The 20,246-nt window shown below is 42.6% G+C and overlaps 1 protein-coding gene across 2 annotated transcripts in view; it reads right to left on the bottom strand.

The window, feature by feature from the left end:
* The window catches only part of GRB10 (growth factor receptor bound protein 10), a 109,945-nt gene that overhangs the window by 39,294 nt on the left and 50,405 nt on the right, over positions 1-20,246 (bottom strand). Inside the window, exons 3-4 of one of the 2 annotated variants that reach the window (XM_084279932.1) lie at positions 18,535-18,751; positions 15,568-15,709 (exon numbers count right to left, since the gene is read on the bottom strand). In XM_084279932.1, the coding sequence (XP_084136058.1) occupies positions 15,568-15,709; positions 18,535-18,751 (359 nt within the window). Of the gene's footprint in view, positions 1-15,567; positions 15,710-18,534; positions 18,752-20,246 lie in introns of those variants that run through there. The other variant, XM_084279933.1, reaches the window with a different exon arrangement.

Below are 20,246 nucleotides of genomic sequence, written 5' to 3'. Positions count from 1 at the left end.
TTATTTTGAAGTTGTGTGTCCAATTAAAAACATACGGCGCTAATTATAATTGGCAATAATTAATTATTAATTATTACTGCATTTCTAACTGTGTCCAACACAAATCTTCTGACTTCAGCAAATGCCATCCTTTACCACCCTGCTAATTCCTGCAGACACAATTCTACACAAGGGAAAAACTTCGTTGCCTTTTCCAGCTTCAGAAGGTTGTGTCTTTGGATGGTAGTTCAGCACAACCACCATAAGGTTTCCTATTGGAGAAAAATCTATCTTGCCTTTTATACAATGTAGGAAAGTGTCACAACATTTGCTTCTTCCATAACTCCCCCATCTTGTTGCACAAGATTACACATGGCAAAAGTAAAAAATTTTTGGCTAGCTTCAGGGTATTAACAAAAAATACTCTGTACTGAAACTATTTTCAGTTCAACTGTTGCTCATGCAGCCTTCAACATAACAGACACTGATCAGACCCAAAGTGCAGCCTGTAAGAAATAAGTGGGTTTGCAGAGTTGTTGCCAGAGTTCTGCAGGTTCTTCTCTCAGTGCACCCAGCTGTACAGAAAACAACCCAAGTTTGCTTGGCTCAAATCAGCTGAGGCTTTGCCAACCTATACACTCCATGAATTTCACTTTTTAAAACGTAACGAAATAGCTAGTGCATGAACTTCCTCAAGCTATACAGTGAAAACTGTGGTTAAAGAGGAAATGAACAGGTTTTTTCATCCTTCTGTGGACAGTGCCACGATAGCTCAAATGGTCTTTGCAGAGAAGGTTAAGCCATTACTTTCCATGGGTACAGACCAAATTAAATAAATTACCAGGTATCTTTAACATGAAAACCACCGTGAGATGACAATGCCACCTTTTGTACCCAAAGCATCACAGAGGCATCCTAACAATTTTGTTAGTCTATCACAAAGACAATTAATTTGGGTTATTAACCCTCCCCTTCTTTATCACAACCCAACTTAGATTTGTTGCATTTGTTTTTATACTCAAAGAAAGAGCTGAGGATACCTTTCCCTAGCACAAAAATCAGCATGCAAAGCAGAGATAATTTACTCTCCAAAATGGTCATCCAATTCCACAATCTTCTACCTTAGAAATTACTGCTACTGCTCTCCCCCATGAGCTTTCTGGCTCTTGAAAAAAAGATGTTCCCCAGCACTACACCTCTCACAGACTCCGTTTTTTTTCCTAAAAAAATCCCCAAAACAAAACAAAAAACCAAAACCAAACATATCACAATAAAACAAAAAACACAAGAACTGGCATCACTATTGTGTATCAAATACTGATAGCTAAAAGTGGACTGAGAGCAGCCCTGAAAAGGACACCTTTGGGGTACTGGTTGATGATAAAGCTCAACATAAGCCAGCAATGAGCACTTACAGCCCAGAAAGCCCTGCACTGCATCAAAGTAAATGTGACCGGAAGGTCAAGGGAGAGGATTCCACACTTCTGCTCTGGTAAGACCCCAGCTTGAGTACTGCATCCAGCTCTGGGGTCCTCAAAACAAGAAAGATATTGAGCTGTTGGAGGTAGTCCAGAAGAGGACCACAAACTCAAAGGAATAAAGCACCTCTCCTATGAGGACAGGCTGAGAGCGTTGGGCTTGTTCAGCCTGGAGAATAGAAGGCTCCAGGAAGACCTTCTAGCAGCCTTCCAGTACCTGAAAGGGGACTACAGGAAAGCAGGAAAGGGACTGTTTACAGGGGCAGGGAGTGACAGGCCAAGGGGTAATGGCTTTAAACTGAAAGAGGGTAGATTTAGATTAGATATAATGAAGAATTTTTTAGGATGAGCATGGTGAGGCCCTGGCACAGTTTGCTCAGAGAAGCTGTGGCTGACCCCTCCCTGGGCAGTGTTCAAGGCCAGGTTGGATAGGCCTTTGGGCAATCTGGTCTAGTGGAGGATGTCCCTGTCCATGGCAGGGGGAGTGGAACTAGATGGTCTTTGTGGTATCTTCCAAACCAAAGCGTTCCATGCCTATAAGTATCCATCTATAAAAGTTATGCTCCTTCCCCAAATCTTATGTATGTCCATCTATTGAAAATGGCTACCTCAGATGTACGAGTACTGCATATTGAAATTAAACCACAAAAGAGACATGTGGAAGAGCACTGACTTTGATTTGCGCAATAAAAATGTGCTTAGAAACTGACTACATTTCACAGGCCCTTAACAGATGACAGAAAAAAAAAATCAGCCCTTCAGCTGCCAGCATCTCTGCAGATAAACACACTCTGCTGCTTGTGCCAGGGGGAGTAACTGATGAGGAGGTTGGACATTCAGGCGAATGGTCAACAAAAATTTCCCACTTAGAAACACGGCCAGATTTGGTCCTAATGAAACAGTTGGGTAAGGGGAAGGAAAGGATATTTTCTGTCACACATCACTGTCTACTTTAAGGTTTTTTTGTACTCCACCCAAACTACACAGAGGTGATAGTAATTTCAGCTGTTACTAGGCACCTCAATCTAAGCACATCTATTAATTACTAATGATTAAGGTTCCCACCGTAGCCAATATAAAGAGGCACTTCAGTGCAGTTTATCATCTTCTATAGTTTTGCTACCCTAAAGTGGCATGAATGCACTTAGAAGTTACTCTAACTCACCGCTGACCAGATACCCAGACAGGTAATCCAAATGGGAGATCTAATTTTTATACAACCATAGTTCACAGAAACAATTCCCACCCAAAGGGTATTTGTGATCGTATTTCTTGACACCGTGACAGAACCACTGTAGGTGGTTGCCTAATATTATATTCCCTGGTCTCTTTATTGTTATATGTAAAAAAGTATTACCTAATATTTGTTCACTAGTGGTATTTGTCAGAAAGCTTCTTCAGTCTTACTATGGAATAAACTTAAAGAAATTGTTGCCCCTGCATGGGGCAATCTAACTACAGGTGGGGAGGGCTGAAGCACATGCAAAACTGACTTGAGACCAATCAAGCAAAATATGGAATGCAGCACCTTCCCCAAATAGGACCTGCTGTTATTGTTTTTACCCTGAAGCAAGCAGCTACCTGGAAAGCTCTCTGAGCAGGACAGCAAAAGATTGGAACTATCATGTCTACCTCAAATTATCTGACAGCTGATAACCTAAGGCTGATTAAAGCCAACTCTCTGTCAGAGTTTACGTGTGACATACATTGAGCTTGAGCCAACCCTGATACCAGCACTCATGATACCAAGTCAGACACAAAAAGGGGAAGATTGTCTTCAGCACGAAATCCTAGCATCCTCCTCCAAAGTTACAGATTTTCATCTCCTCTTCTTGCAAGCTGGGATTTGAAAAAGGGCTGCCTATAGCTGGGTAAACAACTGTGCTGGGTATGTTTGTTAGTCTACACACCACTTTCCAGAAGAGAGGGGAAAAACCAGAAGCCACTGCTTGGCAAATAATCTGGAAAGCATGGTCGTTCCTGCTGCCAGTCCTACTGCTCGTCTCTTGTAGGTAAAGACCTCCAAGTTTGTCTGGCATTAACACACACATTTTATAGTTCAGTGTGCAATCAATACAGGTACTTCTTAACTCCAGACAGTAGCAGCTTAACTGCAGTATACAAGCTAACTTGCAACCATGTTATACAAAGTCAAATACGTCCTTTCCCAAATACCTTATTATGGGTTGTAGTGGAAAAGGGTGATTACTCAGGATAAAAAAGAAATACTTTTCAGCGACCTTCCAGAAGATCTGCTAACTCGCTGCAGCCAAACCAACCTGGTGAGAGTTCTGCACCAACTGAAGTGGTTTTGTAGACAAATAATGGAAGAAACCCTTTTAGATCAGGGTCAGAGTTCTGCACTGACACGCAAGTCTAAGCCAAGCAATCCGAGCTACCACCAACTCAGATGTTAAATACTTCCTCTTCAAATATTTCTAATGTATTTCTTGAACTCAGTGAACCCTTACTGGTTTGAAATTCCATTTAAACATCGTCAGACAATTTAAAAGAAAAAACCTTACTTTCTACTTCCCTATATTTACAGATTATAAGAGAGAGCAATGAAGCAGTCCAAACCCACTGACTAATTCCTCTACACTCCATCAGTACTCAGTCAGATTTTGCCTTTAAGTTGCATCTCCAGATACTTTCCAGATGCATGTTCAGAAGAGACGTAATTGTAGTAGAGATTAAATCAATTACGTGGAAAGCAGAGGTTGCTGCAGACTCATAAAGGAATGCAGTCACTGTGAATATGTCTGCCACTATAAACATTTCATTTTATTATTTTTGCTGGAATGTTATTAGGGTCTCCCCTTTCTTAATAGCACCTATTTGCATGTAGGGCAATTAGCACTTGTAAGGCTCTGGCTTGGGGGAAAAAAGTGGTTTGCATGCACCTCATCCACAACCATTCTGCTAGACAAGAATCAGTTAACCACCACGGCTTTTATACAGTTGCATGTTGGGGAAGGCTTGAGAAAGAGGCAAAGAGGAGAAATTGACGTGAGCATGTTTACAGTGCTGTAAAAATCTATTTCATCATCCTCAGAACTACTAGATTATTTATTTTAAGGGATAAAAGTAACGTTTAGAAAGCTTTCTATAAAGTTTATTCAGCTCTTTCATTTTAATGGCTATACATCAACATGGCAGAGTCTTTCAACTTAGGCCCATTTGGACATCTACTCGATGGATGAACTGCTAGAGACACTCAAAGCCAGCATCTGTTGCACAAGCAATTTCCCTACCCACTGAAAGCCTCCATCGTGCCCTTGCCCTCCCTCATTCCTTGCAGAATTTCTGTTGTAGCTTAAATCCTAAAGGTTTCTCCTAGACAAAAAGTAAATTCTGGATTGCCCAAGTGCTATTCCATGCACGTAAGAGGGCAAGTGGTAATGAAACCTTACAGACAGCAGACAGCGCAACCTTGGGCAGAGTACTAAGTTAATTTCTTGTTAGCCAGATCCGCTTCAAATTCCTCTGTATTGCTTCAAGTGTTTCAATTAAGTACTGCTCTAAGCTATGTTTAATTAGCCTGTAAGCAAATGCTCATTTCTAACTTGCATGCAGCTTAATGCAGAACTAAATGTTCACTGAGAGCAAGGGAAATTACACCGAAGGTACATTTGCACAAATATAGTTGGCTGCCTCTTGATTTTCCCTTCTTATTAATATCCTAGAAAATATGAAGAAATGTGTCACACTGTACAAATGGTTAGAAATATACATTTTCTATCCCTGGAGCTGAACGTGGTGCTCTCCTGCCAGCTATAAGCACTCCACTCCCCTTGGAACGACAGCTTCTCTCTGCAGACGATGAAACATTTGTATTACCTTTTTCATCCATGCACATAAAAAAACCACCCGCCTCAAAAACCCAACCATAAACCCCACAGACTATGATGCAAATCAAGATGGATAAGTATGCTCAAAGATAAACAAAAAGCATAAGCAAAACTTTGCCCAAATGTCATTTAAAAGATTGCCTGGATCCACACTGAGGAGCAAAGCCTCAGTGCTGCTTGTGAAACAGACAAGAGAAAAATCAGTAATAGGTTCTCAGATATATTTAGGACCTTCTCAGTGCTACAAGTGGAATTATAGAAAGGATATTCTTCAAGTATAGACAGGATATTCTTCAGCCAGACACTATCTGAGATTGGCTGTAAGAGGATGCTCATTTGACAAGGCTGTAACACAAGTGAGGCAAGGCTCAGCCTCACCTGGACCAGACTGCCAAAGCTTTGCACAGCTAGTTTGTTAAAGGAGTTCAAAGGTTAGCCATCAAAAAAATCCATGGAACAAAACAGCAGAACAGAGGAAAACACTGTGTTATGGAAATATCAAATGCAAGGTTTTCTTTGTCTGACTAGATGCTGATATTCCTGTGACATCAGCTTTCGATTCTTTGCTTGATGAAGAAGAGGATGATCTTAATAAATGTAATGTCTACTACTTTTCATGCTGCTCCATAACTCCATTACAAGGTGTGTGTGTGACAGTATTTCAAGCAATTTTTTCACCTTCTAATATATATTCATACACACACAGAGAACACTTAACAACAACACTAGTCTGGTGCTTAAGATAACCCAGTAAAACATGTTCTTACTCCGAAGCACGGCAGGTATTTTTCAGTGCTGGAACTGTGTACCTGATACTGCTTGTTTAGTGCAGACTCGGTCCACAGTTTGTTCTACATAACAGAGTACTTGGGGAATAGGAATTGCTGCAAGCATCTGTAAAGCTATTTATAAGGTCTGGAAATACTGTGGTTGGCTTGCTTTCAGTGGATTTTAGTAAGCAATAGGGAAAATAAATGTGACCAGCAACAGTATGACAAGCAAGTTACTTCAGAGTAATTAGCTGCTCTTAACAGTCTGCAGGCAAGGACAAGCTCAAAAATGACTCTGAGAAGCCTGAGGGCAAGTTGTCTGTAAACTCAAATCCTGGTGTATTACTATTGGCATGCTCTTATTTAACTTCAAATAAAATTTTCTGTAATGTTTTGAACCTCATTTGTTGATTATTTTTTTGTTTGGTTGGGGTTTTTTTGGGTTTTGTTAAAGCAATGTTGGGTTTTTTTTCCTTAGAGATGGCTTGTTCCTACTCTCATTACCTGTTCTGGCAAGGGTAGTGGGGAAACATGATTCTTAAAGGTGAACCCAGAAGACAAGAGGAAGAACACGTGCAAGGTCACTGTAACAGTGAGACAGCCAACCTTCCCCGGTGGCCGCAGGGCACAGACATCATTCCCAGCTCTCCAAGCCCTGCTTCCTCACAGCGCTCCAGCCCTGTGCAGCTGCTGAGTGTGCTGATGCCTCCTGCAATGGCCTGGGACATTCGATAAGAGGGAGGTGTGGGTGGGGGTGATGTATGGCTGAATGACATTAGGTGTGGGGGGGGGTAACAGTCTCCACTGAGAACGAGTATAGTCAGTAGCTATCTCCAAAAAGCAGAGCAGTTCCTCACTCCGGTCAGGTGAGAGATCTGGGTGGATAAAGGGGGTGGCTGGAAAGATCCAGGTGCTTTCAAGTGACACCTCCTTGGTGAGAAATAAAAGTAGCTTTCAGAGGTCTCTCCCACTTTTACCCCAGCCCCCTGCTAAGACCTGCAGAGCAGATTTTGCTTTGCTGTTAATGGATTTCCCTGGTAATAAGTCTGATGAGACAAAGTGCTTTAGGCACGTTCCCCAGATACATCCCATGTTCAACATGGGACCTCACATCCAAACTCCTATTTTTCTTCTGAATGTTATTCATTGTCCTCTGAGCAACAGGAGGAAAAACAAACACTTATTCTTCATGACATAATTAAAGTATATTCAACTCTGTTGCTTCCTGAAGCGCAGAAGACCAGGGTTCCAGTAACCCTAACATGACAGCAGCAGGGTCCACCTACCCCTGGGGATAAGAAGCCATCCTAATGGCAGTGGAGGAACATGACATGCAGCTTTCATGAATCAGTAATGGCTCGCCTTTTAACAAGTCCAGATTAAAGCCAGTTTTATGTAAATTTTGTAAGTGATGTTCAGATTACAGCCAGGCTGAAGCAAAAGATTGACAGTAGTTACATTCATTAAATAGAATCACTTTTTTGTACAGTAATTCTGCGCTCTTATTAGAAGAAGGAATAATACAATAAGAATTTGATAGCAATAAGACGACTATAAATCAAGAGAACAGAGAATCGAAACTCATCCCACAATGATTTAATTAACTCAGTGGTATTCTAATGCAAAAATGTTATTAAATTCCAACTAACATCCCCTCTGTTTAGGCAACGGAACAAAACTGTATCTGCAAGCTCTGGAGCAACACACAAACATCCCATTACCACACCAATGAACTTCCAAGTTCATTTTTTTTCCCTGTGTGTCCACAGAGAAATACTGCCTAAGCAGAGACAGATGTTTCAAACAGATTTCCACTTCAGTGTGGGCACAGTCCACTGTCCAGGTAATTACAGCAAGCCCCAAAAAGCCTTTTTCCTGCTGTGAATGAACAACGTTACTCCCAATACTTAAGCAACCACTGCACTGATGGCTTGGAAATGAACACACTAAACACTGGCTTTGCCTTCCACCCCTAGGAGTAGATGCCAGCAAGCAAGCAAGCAAGAAATTGGGCATCTTCCCAGTCCTGCACTAGACATGTCCAGAGCTCCCATCAGGGAATCACCTGCAGCTCAGCTGTAGGTGCAAGCACAGTTCTTGTAAGGAGGACAAGTAAGGACCGACAATAAGGACGGACTGACAAGGCTCACCTCAGAGGACCTCGTGGTCAACTCATCTACAGATCTCTGGCAACAACATGATGCTGCATAGGATACACAGCAGAGGCTCCAACCTATGAGTTGGTGCTTTCTTGCAGCTGTCCTACTCAGTAGCAGAGGTCCAAAAACGTATCTATCCAAAACGTCTGAAGTTGACCTGAATTCACACCTCTAGTTCAGACAGCACAGACGACAAGAAGAGATGAGACTCAGCACAGCTATTCCCACCATCTTCAGCAACTCCTTAAAGGCTATCAGTACGAAGTTATGACATCTCTGATTCATCTCAAGCATTCACTTAGCGGTATAATTACAGTCACTCAATATCGTTCTGGGTTTTTTCAATTCCCTGCTGCACTGATGTTTACACCCAAACCCACCCCTGCCTGCCTCGCTAGGCACAGAGAGAATCAGAGTTTCTTTCACGCTACGTTTGCGCATTTCCACCCCCCCCCCCCACCCCGCACCCTCAGCCTGGGAGCTTCTCAATTCTGTCGATTCCTGGCCAAAGCACAGGCAGCTGTGCCACACTCTCACTGGGCCGTTGATAAGAGATACAGCAGTAGTGATGCTGCACAACAGAAACGCACGAGGTCACGCGTAACTCAAGCGCGCACACACACAAATGGAGTGTCCACACGCTATCGCCCAGCTACCGCGGCACAGACTACAGCCTGCTCCGTGCTTACACAAGCCAGCCCTAAAGGTTAATTGCAACGGTGTTACTACTGCAAGAGAGCTTTTTAAAACAACTGCGAGTGTTACCGTGTGGCTGAACACCCAGCGGGGCTACCAGCACGTGTCGCAGGGCAGGTTTGGGTTCAGCTGGCCCAGTGGAATGTGCCAGACCACCCTGAGCTGGGCAACGCATCCCCTGGCGTGCTGCCGCTGGTCCTGACCATGCAGCCCTCCTCCCAGCACACTCCCGCTGCCGGAGCATCGCTTACGGGTAGGGAGCCAAAACTGTCCTGGGAGTGGGGCCAGGTTTGCGTCATTAAAAACAACAAAAAAAAATCCCAACAAATAACATAGTTTTGGGTTTGAATGTGAGATGCCCTTAATATTTCCAGTAATTCATGTAGGGACTGTAACTACTGTTCTGGCACCTTCCAAAAGGAAGAACAAAGAGACTCCTTTCTTTCTGTAAGCTTCCTGCTGCAAGAGGCATGAGGAAGGGGAAACAGCAGCTCTGACTGGGTGCTGATGCCGCAGACCACGCGCAAGGTTCTAGCCAAAGAGCCTGCAGACCGCCCGCCCAGCACTGACAGTGCTAAGGACTTTAGCTTAGTCCAGCTGACTCATTAGCCTTCAGTTACTCATTATTCTCTTCTTCAGTAATGAGCAAATGAGACTTTCGAAACCCACGTGAGCCCCCCTGCCCCGATTTCTTCAGGAGCAATGGGACAACGTGTTCGCGTGACACGGGACAAGATCAGAAATAACACAATGTCTCTCCTACACTGTCCCTCAAATTTAGCTCATTTAGTTCGGGAAAGTGGTATTCCTCCAAATGAGAGGGGGGCACCTGGGAAAGCACAAGGTCTCATCTTGTACTGTTAGAAAGTTTCCGCAGCAGAGGCCTGGATCTTTCCCAATTTTTCCCAAACACAACTGCAACTTTCTTTAAAAGAAGACATCCGGGTTTGAACATGCCACAGAGCAATCTATGTGGGATTTATTTATTCAGCTTAAGAGCCTCGCCTCAAAAAAATGACCAGAGAGAAACAACATGGCAGACACCCATGAAAACCTGTATATTAAATGTTGGGCCAAAGGGAACGCTTGGACTTGGACCTAAGGAATTGTCCAGATTAATCCAGGATTTGGCTTGTTTAAAGAAAATAAAATCCTGCTGACTCAACCTGATGTTAGCATTGTGGCTAAGTGTTATTCAATCGCAGGATTAAATATAGAATTTGCTATCTCACATGCAGAATATCCAACTTTGTACATCAAGATTTCACTATACAAAAGTTCCTATTTCTATACAGCTTCTCTTTCAGAAATGAATATCCTTGTCTTCAAAAGAGCTCATATAAAAGTTTTACGGGGAGAAAAAAATATAAAAAATATGCATCGTAACATGTAATTAAACCAATTAAAACTAAAGAAGTCTGTTTACAGGAGTCCCCTTGAAGGGTAACTAGATCTGGAAAGAAGAACGGCACTAATTCATACCCATTTGTGAATTTAATTTGCTAGAAGAGAGTAAATAATTTTGGTACATCAAACTGCTATTTGGAAATTTGCCTGGGCTGTATAGAGGGGGGATGTGAGAAATTTGCCCTATTTTTACAGTTGAAAGCTTCATTGACTCACACAAGATACTTTAGCCTAATATCCTGTGGCATTGCAGTGACCTACATGTAATTATTGCATGCTTTTTCCAAAATATTTGTACACAACCAGAAATTATAACCTAAGTTACCAACCAGTTCTTAGTTTATACCAGCAACACAAAGATGGACTTCAATTAGTGGTAACCTAGCTGTCTGATGTTTTTAGCAATCTTCTGGACAAATGTTTGGTCTTGGCTTGGTATAATTCTCTGGTTTCCATTTTTCTTAGACAAACATATTTATCCTGTTAAGTAAATGGTGTTTTAAAAACTTTTCGCCTGTCCCTTCTCCTTCTCTCCCAGCCCGCAATCACTGTCCCCTCAGGCATGGGGTGATCTCCTGTTCGCACACGCGCATGTGTTCTGCAAACAAAGATGGGGGGAACAGAAGCCTGGAGCGGGGGAGGGGAATAAAATCGTTTTGCAATCACTCTCTGGTGTCACCCAGGAAATGTCCTTCCCACTCCTGACTTTACCTGCCCTTTCCAGCATGGACAGTGGGAGCACCTACCTGCTCACATAGGTGAGCCCGTTTCTCACTGCCTGTCGGGCTCAGTGGCGAGACAGGTGGGTGGTGCTCGGCGGACAGAAGCACACCATGAAGGAGGAAGCGCTTGGGCATGCGCTGATCAGGCACCTCCTCTCCCATCAGCCACCTCCTGCACCAGCTTGTGGACAAGCCTGCTCTCCTCTCAAGAACTTAAAAGAGCCTTTTGGCAGCTGCTGCTCGAAGGGTCACGCTATCTCCAAACACATGACATCTATGGTGTCTCGCTCACCGCACCAACAGTGGAAGTGGCTGCTAACTCAGTAACAGCACAAGCTAGTTGGTACTTTTTGCCCAGGTACTCACCAGGTGGTTGACTACACGACTAAAACACCAGTGGTGCCAATTCTTATTCCTATCAACAGGTCAACAACTAACATTCCTCACCGTAACACTTAGCTCAGAGTGGGGCTGTCTCCACCTGCAGAACTGTAATGAAGGATCAGAGAGCTGAACTCCCAAGGAGCAATATATAGCTGTTCCATTGCAAGCCATTTCTTCATCTCTACCACCAGACGTGTTTAGTCACACAACTGTTTCAGCACAGACCCCACCACTGTAGAGGTTGCTCAGTGCAGCACAGCCTTTGAAACAGAACTTAAAGGTTCAGTTATTTTCTTTAGTTTTTTACTACTAAAAGACATGTCAGTTAACCAACATGCCTGTAAGTATCTACAAAATCTTTAAATTTAGGCGCTCTTTTTACCCCCCTAAACAAGAGAAAATAATCCACAGTCAATAATAATAAAAGAACCAACCCCCAAATCTGCAATGATTTCAAAAAGCCTAAAATTTCAGTTTTACCTCCCTGACTGACACATCGATGCTCCCATTATGACTATCTCATTTGCCTGCACATTTTTAGTTTTGTGCTTGTACAAAACAACTGTTATTTCTCAGTGTTCTTTATCTTCTGGAGAGTACATCGGTACACTCCTGCAGCCCTCAGCTTTAAAAGTAGTATTCAGTGCCCGTTTCTGGCTATGGTGAAATCAGTACCATCACTCAATAAAATATATCCAAAAAATATATCAAAAGAAAAAATTACTCATCATACATGCACTGTTTTTGAGTAAGATAAAGAAAAAGCTGTATTGAGAGAAAACAAACAAAAAAACCTACTGCAAAAAGGTAAGAAATGTTTATTAAAGCTGTTTTTCATTGCTTTACTGCTTTTACCTTTCTCTGCTGAGCCAAGGAACAGCATAAGACAAACGCAGAGCACCGCACAAGCAATGCTGTGAAATGCTTATTAAAAGTGGTGGCAACTGCATGAAAAAATGAAGGAAAAGTATCAGAAGCATCTTAACAAGAAATGTGCACCTCAAGCTCCAGCTACATGAATAAAATTTTGCATATGAGGAAAGACAACATCTATTTTTTTCATCTGGAAACATGAAGCTCCTTTACTTACTCTCTTCATTCACACGCACATGGGAACAATACACTGGGAAAGTTTTAGTTTAATAAAACTTGATCATAGCTGGCATTTCTTAATGCCCAAGGCTTGGCCTTAATGCTCAAGGCTGGAGAGAGACTCTTCTGTGTTTAACACAGCCAGATCTTTAAATTCCTCTTGCACAACCACTACTGGGTTTTATTGTTGCAGAGATGTATTTTTAAATTATTAAAAAGTACGACCGAGCTGTTCCATGAGGAATGATACTAACGACACTTTGTTTCTTATGAAGTCCCACCAGACATCCCAGCTTACCTTCCCTCCTCCTCCCCCCTACACTGTTTCACATGGTCAGCAAAGGAAATACGCGGTCCTTTCTGAAATCCTTTCCAGGCTATGTTAACCTGGGTCCCTCTCCTGTCCCCCAAATCTGAGCTGACTAAAGGCAACATTTCCCCACATCACATGTGTGCTGTGATGCCCAGAGTGATCAGAGCTGCAGCACCGTTGGCTGCAACTGCTACTTGGCTATTTACCCACAGAAGCTCCGGAGGCACCCAGGGAATTACTGTTCACTAAGGCCTTGTATATCCCATGTAATCAGAATGGCTCATTCCAATCTCCAATTTTAATCCTTGTTTATAATCTGCAAGCAGAGAACCTGAAATTAAGCATCATTATGTTTAGCTTTGGTTTGTGCTTAATGTTGTGTATATTTTTTTCTTCAAACACAGCTCATTCTCACTAATTGCCAGGCATTAAAACGTGCTGTCGCAGTCCTTTAACTAAGCTCATCACTTATTTTGTTAACCAGTAGTTTATGTTGTATATATGGAAATTTATCTAAGCAAAAGCATGTCCTAAAATAATTTACTCAAATTCCCAAAGTTACTCCTATTTTACACGTGATCTTTAGCAGACTTCACGGAAAGGACCTAAAACAGGATTAAATGCAACCAATATCCTACGATAACACTGAACAGGTAAGGCTATTTTGCTTGCTGAACAGGTAAGGCTATTTTGCTATCCAGCAACACTCTGTGTTTACAATGGAGATATTAAAAATCATGTTTTCTTCCTTCATAAAGAAAGTGAACCTACTACGGTTTTTCCCTACTTTTGTCCACCAATACTTTACAACTATAGGTTTGGGGGGCTTTATTCAGTTCTGGTCTTCTATTCATTCATTAAAAGAGAGGGAAAAGAACATTTTCCTATCATCCCCTCACCCTGAGCCAGCGTTTCTCACCTGCCTCCCAATCAGCTGATTAACTGAACAGTACATCTGCATCTACAGAAGAGGCCACTATTGCCTGACACTCCTTACCTCCTCTTTACCTCATACCCTAAAATGTTTTACCACTATAATGGATTGTGTTCGATTAAAAACTTAATCAACAAGTGTATCTATTTCTATATTTACTTAGTATACATACATATATATATTTAGTTAGTTTTAGGCTTCCAAAAGGCTTGCCAAATTTTTCCATTTAATAAAGTACATTAATTTACAAAAAACTAAAGTAAAAATAGGAAGAAATCTAGTTTTATTCTGCCCTTATAGCCATCTTCTTACACACATCAGAAGATTGTTTACTTTTATACTCGTGAGCTGTTAAACCACTAGTTCCTAAATCCCATTGAACACTGATGCACAGACCATGTAGGGTTCCCAAGATATTCCAGAGTGACCTTCAGGGTGACTCTGTTAACTGCAGTACAGGTTTAAACTAAAAGGCAGAGCACCCCTGAACACAGAGCTGTATGTGGAAAAGTAAACGCAGGTTCATGAGTAACTGCAGTTTGTCTCAGAAAGGCAGTTGTGCTGCCATCCTGCTGGGAAGTGCCAGGAGGCAGAACTGCCCCTTTGTTTCGTCTTCCTGGAGTCAGATGAGCACTGCTTTGGCAAAACACCCTCTCTGCCTAGCCAGTATCCAGGCCTCTGATGAGGTCCAGCTAAATTCCCAACAGGGTGACTCATTTTTCTCCTAGGTCATTATTTGGTTATCTGCCTGTCCTGTACATGCAAGAAACAGAGTAAACCCAAGCTGCACTGTGTCTCTCAAGAAAGCAGACAGCTGCTTATGGTGATGTAAAGCAACGCAGAAGGTGGGAGGGTGTACATTAGAGTCCACTGCTTGTAGAACTGCCCACCCATACCCTTTTTATCAGTCAGAGCAGACGTAGGAGCTACTTACAAATTAATTGCAATACTAATTGTGATACAGAACATCATCATATTTCCAGAGACTCAAGCACAGAACTGCTTTAAGCCAGAAGGAACAACCCCATCTTTTTATCTCCATGCAAGTCAGCACAGTTTACAAAACAAAGGTTTTAGAGCCCAGATTTAGTCTTTAAATGTGCTCAAGGACAGATACAAAACAAGATGGTTGTGTCTCCAGAGTGGAGTAGGATAGAGAAGAAAAACTGCCTGCAGTGGCACTAAGGTTATTGCTCTGGACCACGTAAGAGCTTAGTCTGTGCTATCTTCACTGCCAAGAACCCAGAGAGCCACTCAACCAGCTTTCCATGGGACAGTGCTCCACCCCACCTCCCCACCCCCTCCTTAAGTCCCACTACAAGGACCTGTGCCTAGTTACATGCTTATGTTGCTTTTTTAAAACAGCTTCATGAAAAACAGAAAAATAAAGCAGTAACATATCCTTAAAAACCCCCCAGCTGTTCAGTATCTTTGCAGCACCTAGAATATGCAGTATAACACACACAAACCCTCTTCCAACTCTAAGCTAATTAATTTGGCTTCTGATTAAGTCATTACCTTAGGTAACAAAACCCGAGAGATATCAGCCATTCACAGCACGCACATAAATGACAGGGGCTCGCTTCATTTTCACACTTCTTACTCTGAAGCCTCTTCAGAAAGGTCTGAAGCCCGCTTGAAGACTCTCTCGGCCAGTGCTGCCCTACTCACAGACCAACCCTACAACTGGTATCACAAAACTTTCTGTCTGCCTTCAAAATGAAATAGTGCACTGCTGGTCTGAATGCAAACGGGTGACCCAGGGCTTTGTCCCATACTCACATGCTTACTAGCAGGTTGACTCTGAGGTAAAGATCCAGGGGCCAGCACTGGAGAGCTCGCAGGGCTACAAAGTTCTGGGAAGGGATTTGGGATGGCCGGCAAAGACGATGTTCTGAATTGCTGTTCTTCTTCTTGAAGACGCCTATAAACACAGAAGCACTAAGCATTAAGAGGAGCAACCTGTCATCACTAGACCTGGAATGCCCACCTCACCATTTACAATAATGATACTGAAAAGGGAATCAAACTCAACATTTTTCTAAAGCAACTACTGGCCAATCACAGCAACTGCAAGCACAATGTAGGTAATTACATCTGAAAAGTGACCAGTCAGGCATCTATGCTTGTTTTGTTGCTTGTAACTTGATTACTTGGGTGAGTAACTGAGGTAATTGTGCACATAAAATAAACAGAAATATTCATCTCTCCCCACTGTTGTATGTACTAGATTAAGCTTTGTGTGTCCTAAAGTCAGTTAAGCTCTTCCAAACCAGTGTGAAAGGAGAAGACAGCACAAGAGTCACTTGGAGCCTAACTCCACACGCATCTGCAAACAAAGGTGCACCCCTGTAAAGTTGCTCAGCGGAGACTGAAACCAGTGCTGTCGCCTCACTACAATATCAGATTCCATCTCCAAGCAACTCGGCATCTCCTGGAGAAATGGAAATGCGAAGCCTCAGCTTGAGCAATAAACTGCAATTACACCCTCCCACCTTTCGCTAGATGCACGGCTCCTGTTCAGACAGTTTTGCATCTCCTGAGACACGCCTCGTGCGTCTACGCAGGACCAACACAGCTTCAAGTTCAGGTTCCTAACACTGTACGGCCCACCCCAACCAAAGGAAAGCTAAAAGCCTACTAACTGCCACAGAAAGGCTTGAAAAGATGCAAGACCTATCCGTGACCAGACTCCTTTTCCTTTCCCTACTGCTTGGGCATCGCTGCTGAAGCCGTACTACGTGACTACAGCAGGCGGGCCCGCATCGCCTTTGCAGAACGCACCATCTAGTGGCAATCCCAGCAGCTTCCAGACACTAAACTAACTCCTGGGTTTGAAACGCAAACCTTTATAAACTCGATTTGCTCCCGTTCCCTCCCTAAAACCACATGCCTTCAGCAAGCACAGCCTTCTGACAAGAGCTGCCTGGGAGAAAACCACTGGGTTTGCCTCTGGCAGCACGTCCCCCTTGGGCACGCTCCCTCCCCCTGCCTGTACCAGAACCCGGGGGCTGATAAACTACCAAGAAATCTGCTTCGCATGTAACTCTGTCCTGCAATCCAGCTGCCCTGGTGTTCCACCAATGCGACCTACAGATCTGGGGGTTTGCTATGGAGAGGGGGTTCCACTCATAGCCATGAGCCATGCAGACGATGACCCGACCTGCCTGATGGCATTTTTGTGCTACCGGTGTGCGTTACTGAGCTGCGGCACAGGGTGAGAAGGATGGGGTAAGATTTCTTCAGCCCAGCAGACCTGTCATATCAGTGGCTGTTCTGCAGTGCTCTCTATTCCAAGTTTCTGACTGACTTCCATTATAAGAAGTGGAACTACAGACCTGATGCAGGTAGAAAGGTGTCAAAGGAGAGTTCACCATGCTGCGCTCTGCCTGTGCTGCTGCGGGGCATCATTCACTTTGTGACTGATACACACATAAAACTCTGCTCTTAAGAGAATTTATCACAGCCATTGATTCTGTTCTGGCTGCAAAATAAGACAGTCGCCCCCCCAGTATGGGAAAGGGGCCTAGATAACCCTGAATAAAAGTTTTGTCACTGTTTTCTTTAATGATAAACACATGATGTTCTTGTGCGTATGGAAGTACAGAGTTCAGAAAGGCAGAGTGTTCTCTAAAGAAGAGTTGCTAAGTTTTGAAATGCCAAAAATAGTTTAAATGAAATGTCCTGATTGAGATATTTACAAAACATCGACAGTTATAGTACTCTAGAGAGTGCATTTTCTAGTACAGCCCTATTCAAGGTTAAATACAAAATACTTGTAAAAATGATTGCCTCACTGGCTGACTTGGTTGTATTGCAGTTACTGCATACCACCGATTCATATAGAAAAGCTGCCTGTCTTAAGAATATCATTCCTATAGGAAATATATCAGCATAAAGAATTAGGAGTAACCTTTTCCACATCTGGGATTTTTATTTTATTATTATTATTATTATTACTACTTCTCACTTCATTTGGAGAAGACATTGGTAGCTAAAAGAAAAACTCCAAATCTCTCTGATTCAGGAAGTTTACCTACTCACACTGACAGAAGCTCCTTTCTTCCCGATGTCTAAAAATAAGATTTTAAGATCCACAGAATCACCTATAAGCTCTCCCATCACACCACGAGTATTCAACTTGAAGCTTGAATTCAAGCCCCCACCCTGACAACACAGAGACAACAAACATTCCTCTTTCATTTTTTTCAAGTGACTCTCATAACACATGCAAGTGAGAGCTGAAAGTGCTTGAGGAAGAACAGCTAAATAACTACAACATGCTCCTTTTTTACTGTTTGTCTTGGACCATTCAGGAAAGTTCCACAAGGAGAGGTAATGTTTGTATATCAAAAGCTGAGCGCACCCTCTCCTATCCACATGATGTCTCATGTTTTATAAAACCAAGAAGCCATCAGCAGGCACCATACCTGAGAGAATGATTCTTAATAGTTCAGAAATAAATCAAAATATGGACATCATGTCTGTAAACAGGTACCATGTTACACTTCTATAAGTCTGCTACTACAGGTGATTCAAAAAAGGGTAAAAACATGACATTTTTGTATTTTACAAAATACATAGAAAACGTATGTCCTTCACTTACCCAGTACCTTTTTCCCTGTGCAAAAGTCCAGTCTAGCAGTACTGGGCCCTTACCGAAGTTGATTTTAAAGTGTAGTTCTTTTCAAAGCTAGCTCAAGATGACTTGAGAGAAGGCAAAAAGGAAGGCAAGCCCCTGGTCCCTACCTGACTGCCATAATGCGCACTGGCTGAGATCGCTGCACCTTCTGCCTTGGAGACATGGGCTGCAGGGCTCCGGATCCCGAGGACGGCAACTGACTGCGGTTGAACTGACCATTTTGAAGGAGCGGAGTGGTTTCTGACTGCATACTGCACGTAGAGTATAAACTTTCAAATGAGGAATTCATGTCGTTTACCAAAGCTTCTAGGTCCACATCGTCATCTGAAAGACAAAAACAAAGGCAGCATAACTCACCTCGAAGTCCCAGTGGAAACAACTCTGGAAAAACCAAAGACTAAGTTTCAGGCAAGTTATCATATAATTTCATGCTTACATTTATTTACTTCCGAGCTTACATTTATTTACTTCAGAGCAGAAAAAACAAAGCCAATAATAGCCAGTGATGGAAAGCTACTGACAGAATGAAATATTTCTACTATACTATAGATTTAAAAAAACCCCAAAATTTGGTGGGATTATTAAAAATGGTGATGCTAATGTGAAGCACTGCTTCACTTACTGACAAACTGACATACATTTCAAAAGTATATCACTTACACATGCCTGAATTCAGCTTGTTATCAAGTTCAGACCATCAACCAGTATGATAAGCACTTTGCAAACTCCGATAATTTAGAAAAGCAAGACATAAGACAGCACTGCAGAAGCCAATAGGTGGAAGACAGTCCTCTGCTGTACATGCTGGAAAGCGATCATTTTGGTTTGCTAAAAATCCCATCTGTATTTCCGTGTCCTTTTGTGATATGGTATTTTGAAGGTCAATGCAAGCTTTTCAGTGTCACTCCAAGGACTTTATAAAAAGATCTGTATCCTTGATCTTGGTATGTCAGAGAGAGATCCCTTCCTTAAAGAGCTCAAAGTTAATCAAGCAGGGATGTGCTGTGGGTGGCTGGACAAGTATCAATCCTTAAAGTATACCAACCTTTCTACACATGCCACCTTACCTCACAGTAAATAAGTAACTTGTGCTCATTTGTTCCTCCTTAATGATCATAATTACTCTGCAAGACAACGAAACTCTGGGAGCCCTTTGCACTAACCACTCTCTGAACTCCTATTTCAGAGTATTGTAATTACTCCCGAGCCACAAGTTACGTCACTCCCTGTCAGGAGTTCAGCGGGGTGACAAACACACACATTGGTATCTGCTTCTGGTTACTACGCAGCCACTGCTTGAACAGCTACTTCAGACCAAACACAACTTTGCACATGCACAAACGTAATCTTATTTTCCAGCTGTATCAACTGGCCTGGTAAGATACAGCATCACTGCCCGCAAACATTTTGTCTCACAAAACTCTTCATGACACGGATGGAAAGTAAAGCCAAACAATGGAGCTAGTAAGCATTTATACAGCACTTGGCAGACAAAATGTGCTTTTAATACCAAATATTTTCTGGCATGCATTCTTTTGCCATGTTTTCTAGGTAAATGAACCACAAGGAACAACTATTCAGTTTGTGACCGACGACAGTCCCTTCTTTGAGATACCATAAATGGTCTTGTACCAATTATCACCCTTCTTGAGAATGTAATCTGAAACAACACGGCGTAATTTCTGCCCACCAACAACATGTCTCAATAATCATAACAGAACCTGAACACAGCACTCGCACAGAAATTGTTTTGGATGCTGACAATCAGCCATATCTTTGGCTGCATCAAAACTGGCACTACCAGCAGGTCAAGGGAGGC

This window comes from Gallinula chloropus (assembly GCF_964237585.1).
Source record: "Gallinula chloropus genome assembly, chromosome: 2".
NCBI classification, from domain to species: Eukaryota; Metazoa; Chordata; class Aves; order Gruiformes; family Rallidae; genus Gallinula; species Gallinula chloropus.
Note: the sequence above shows the minus strand (reverse complement) of the source record. Positions and strands in the feature narration are given on the sequence as shown.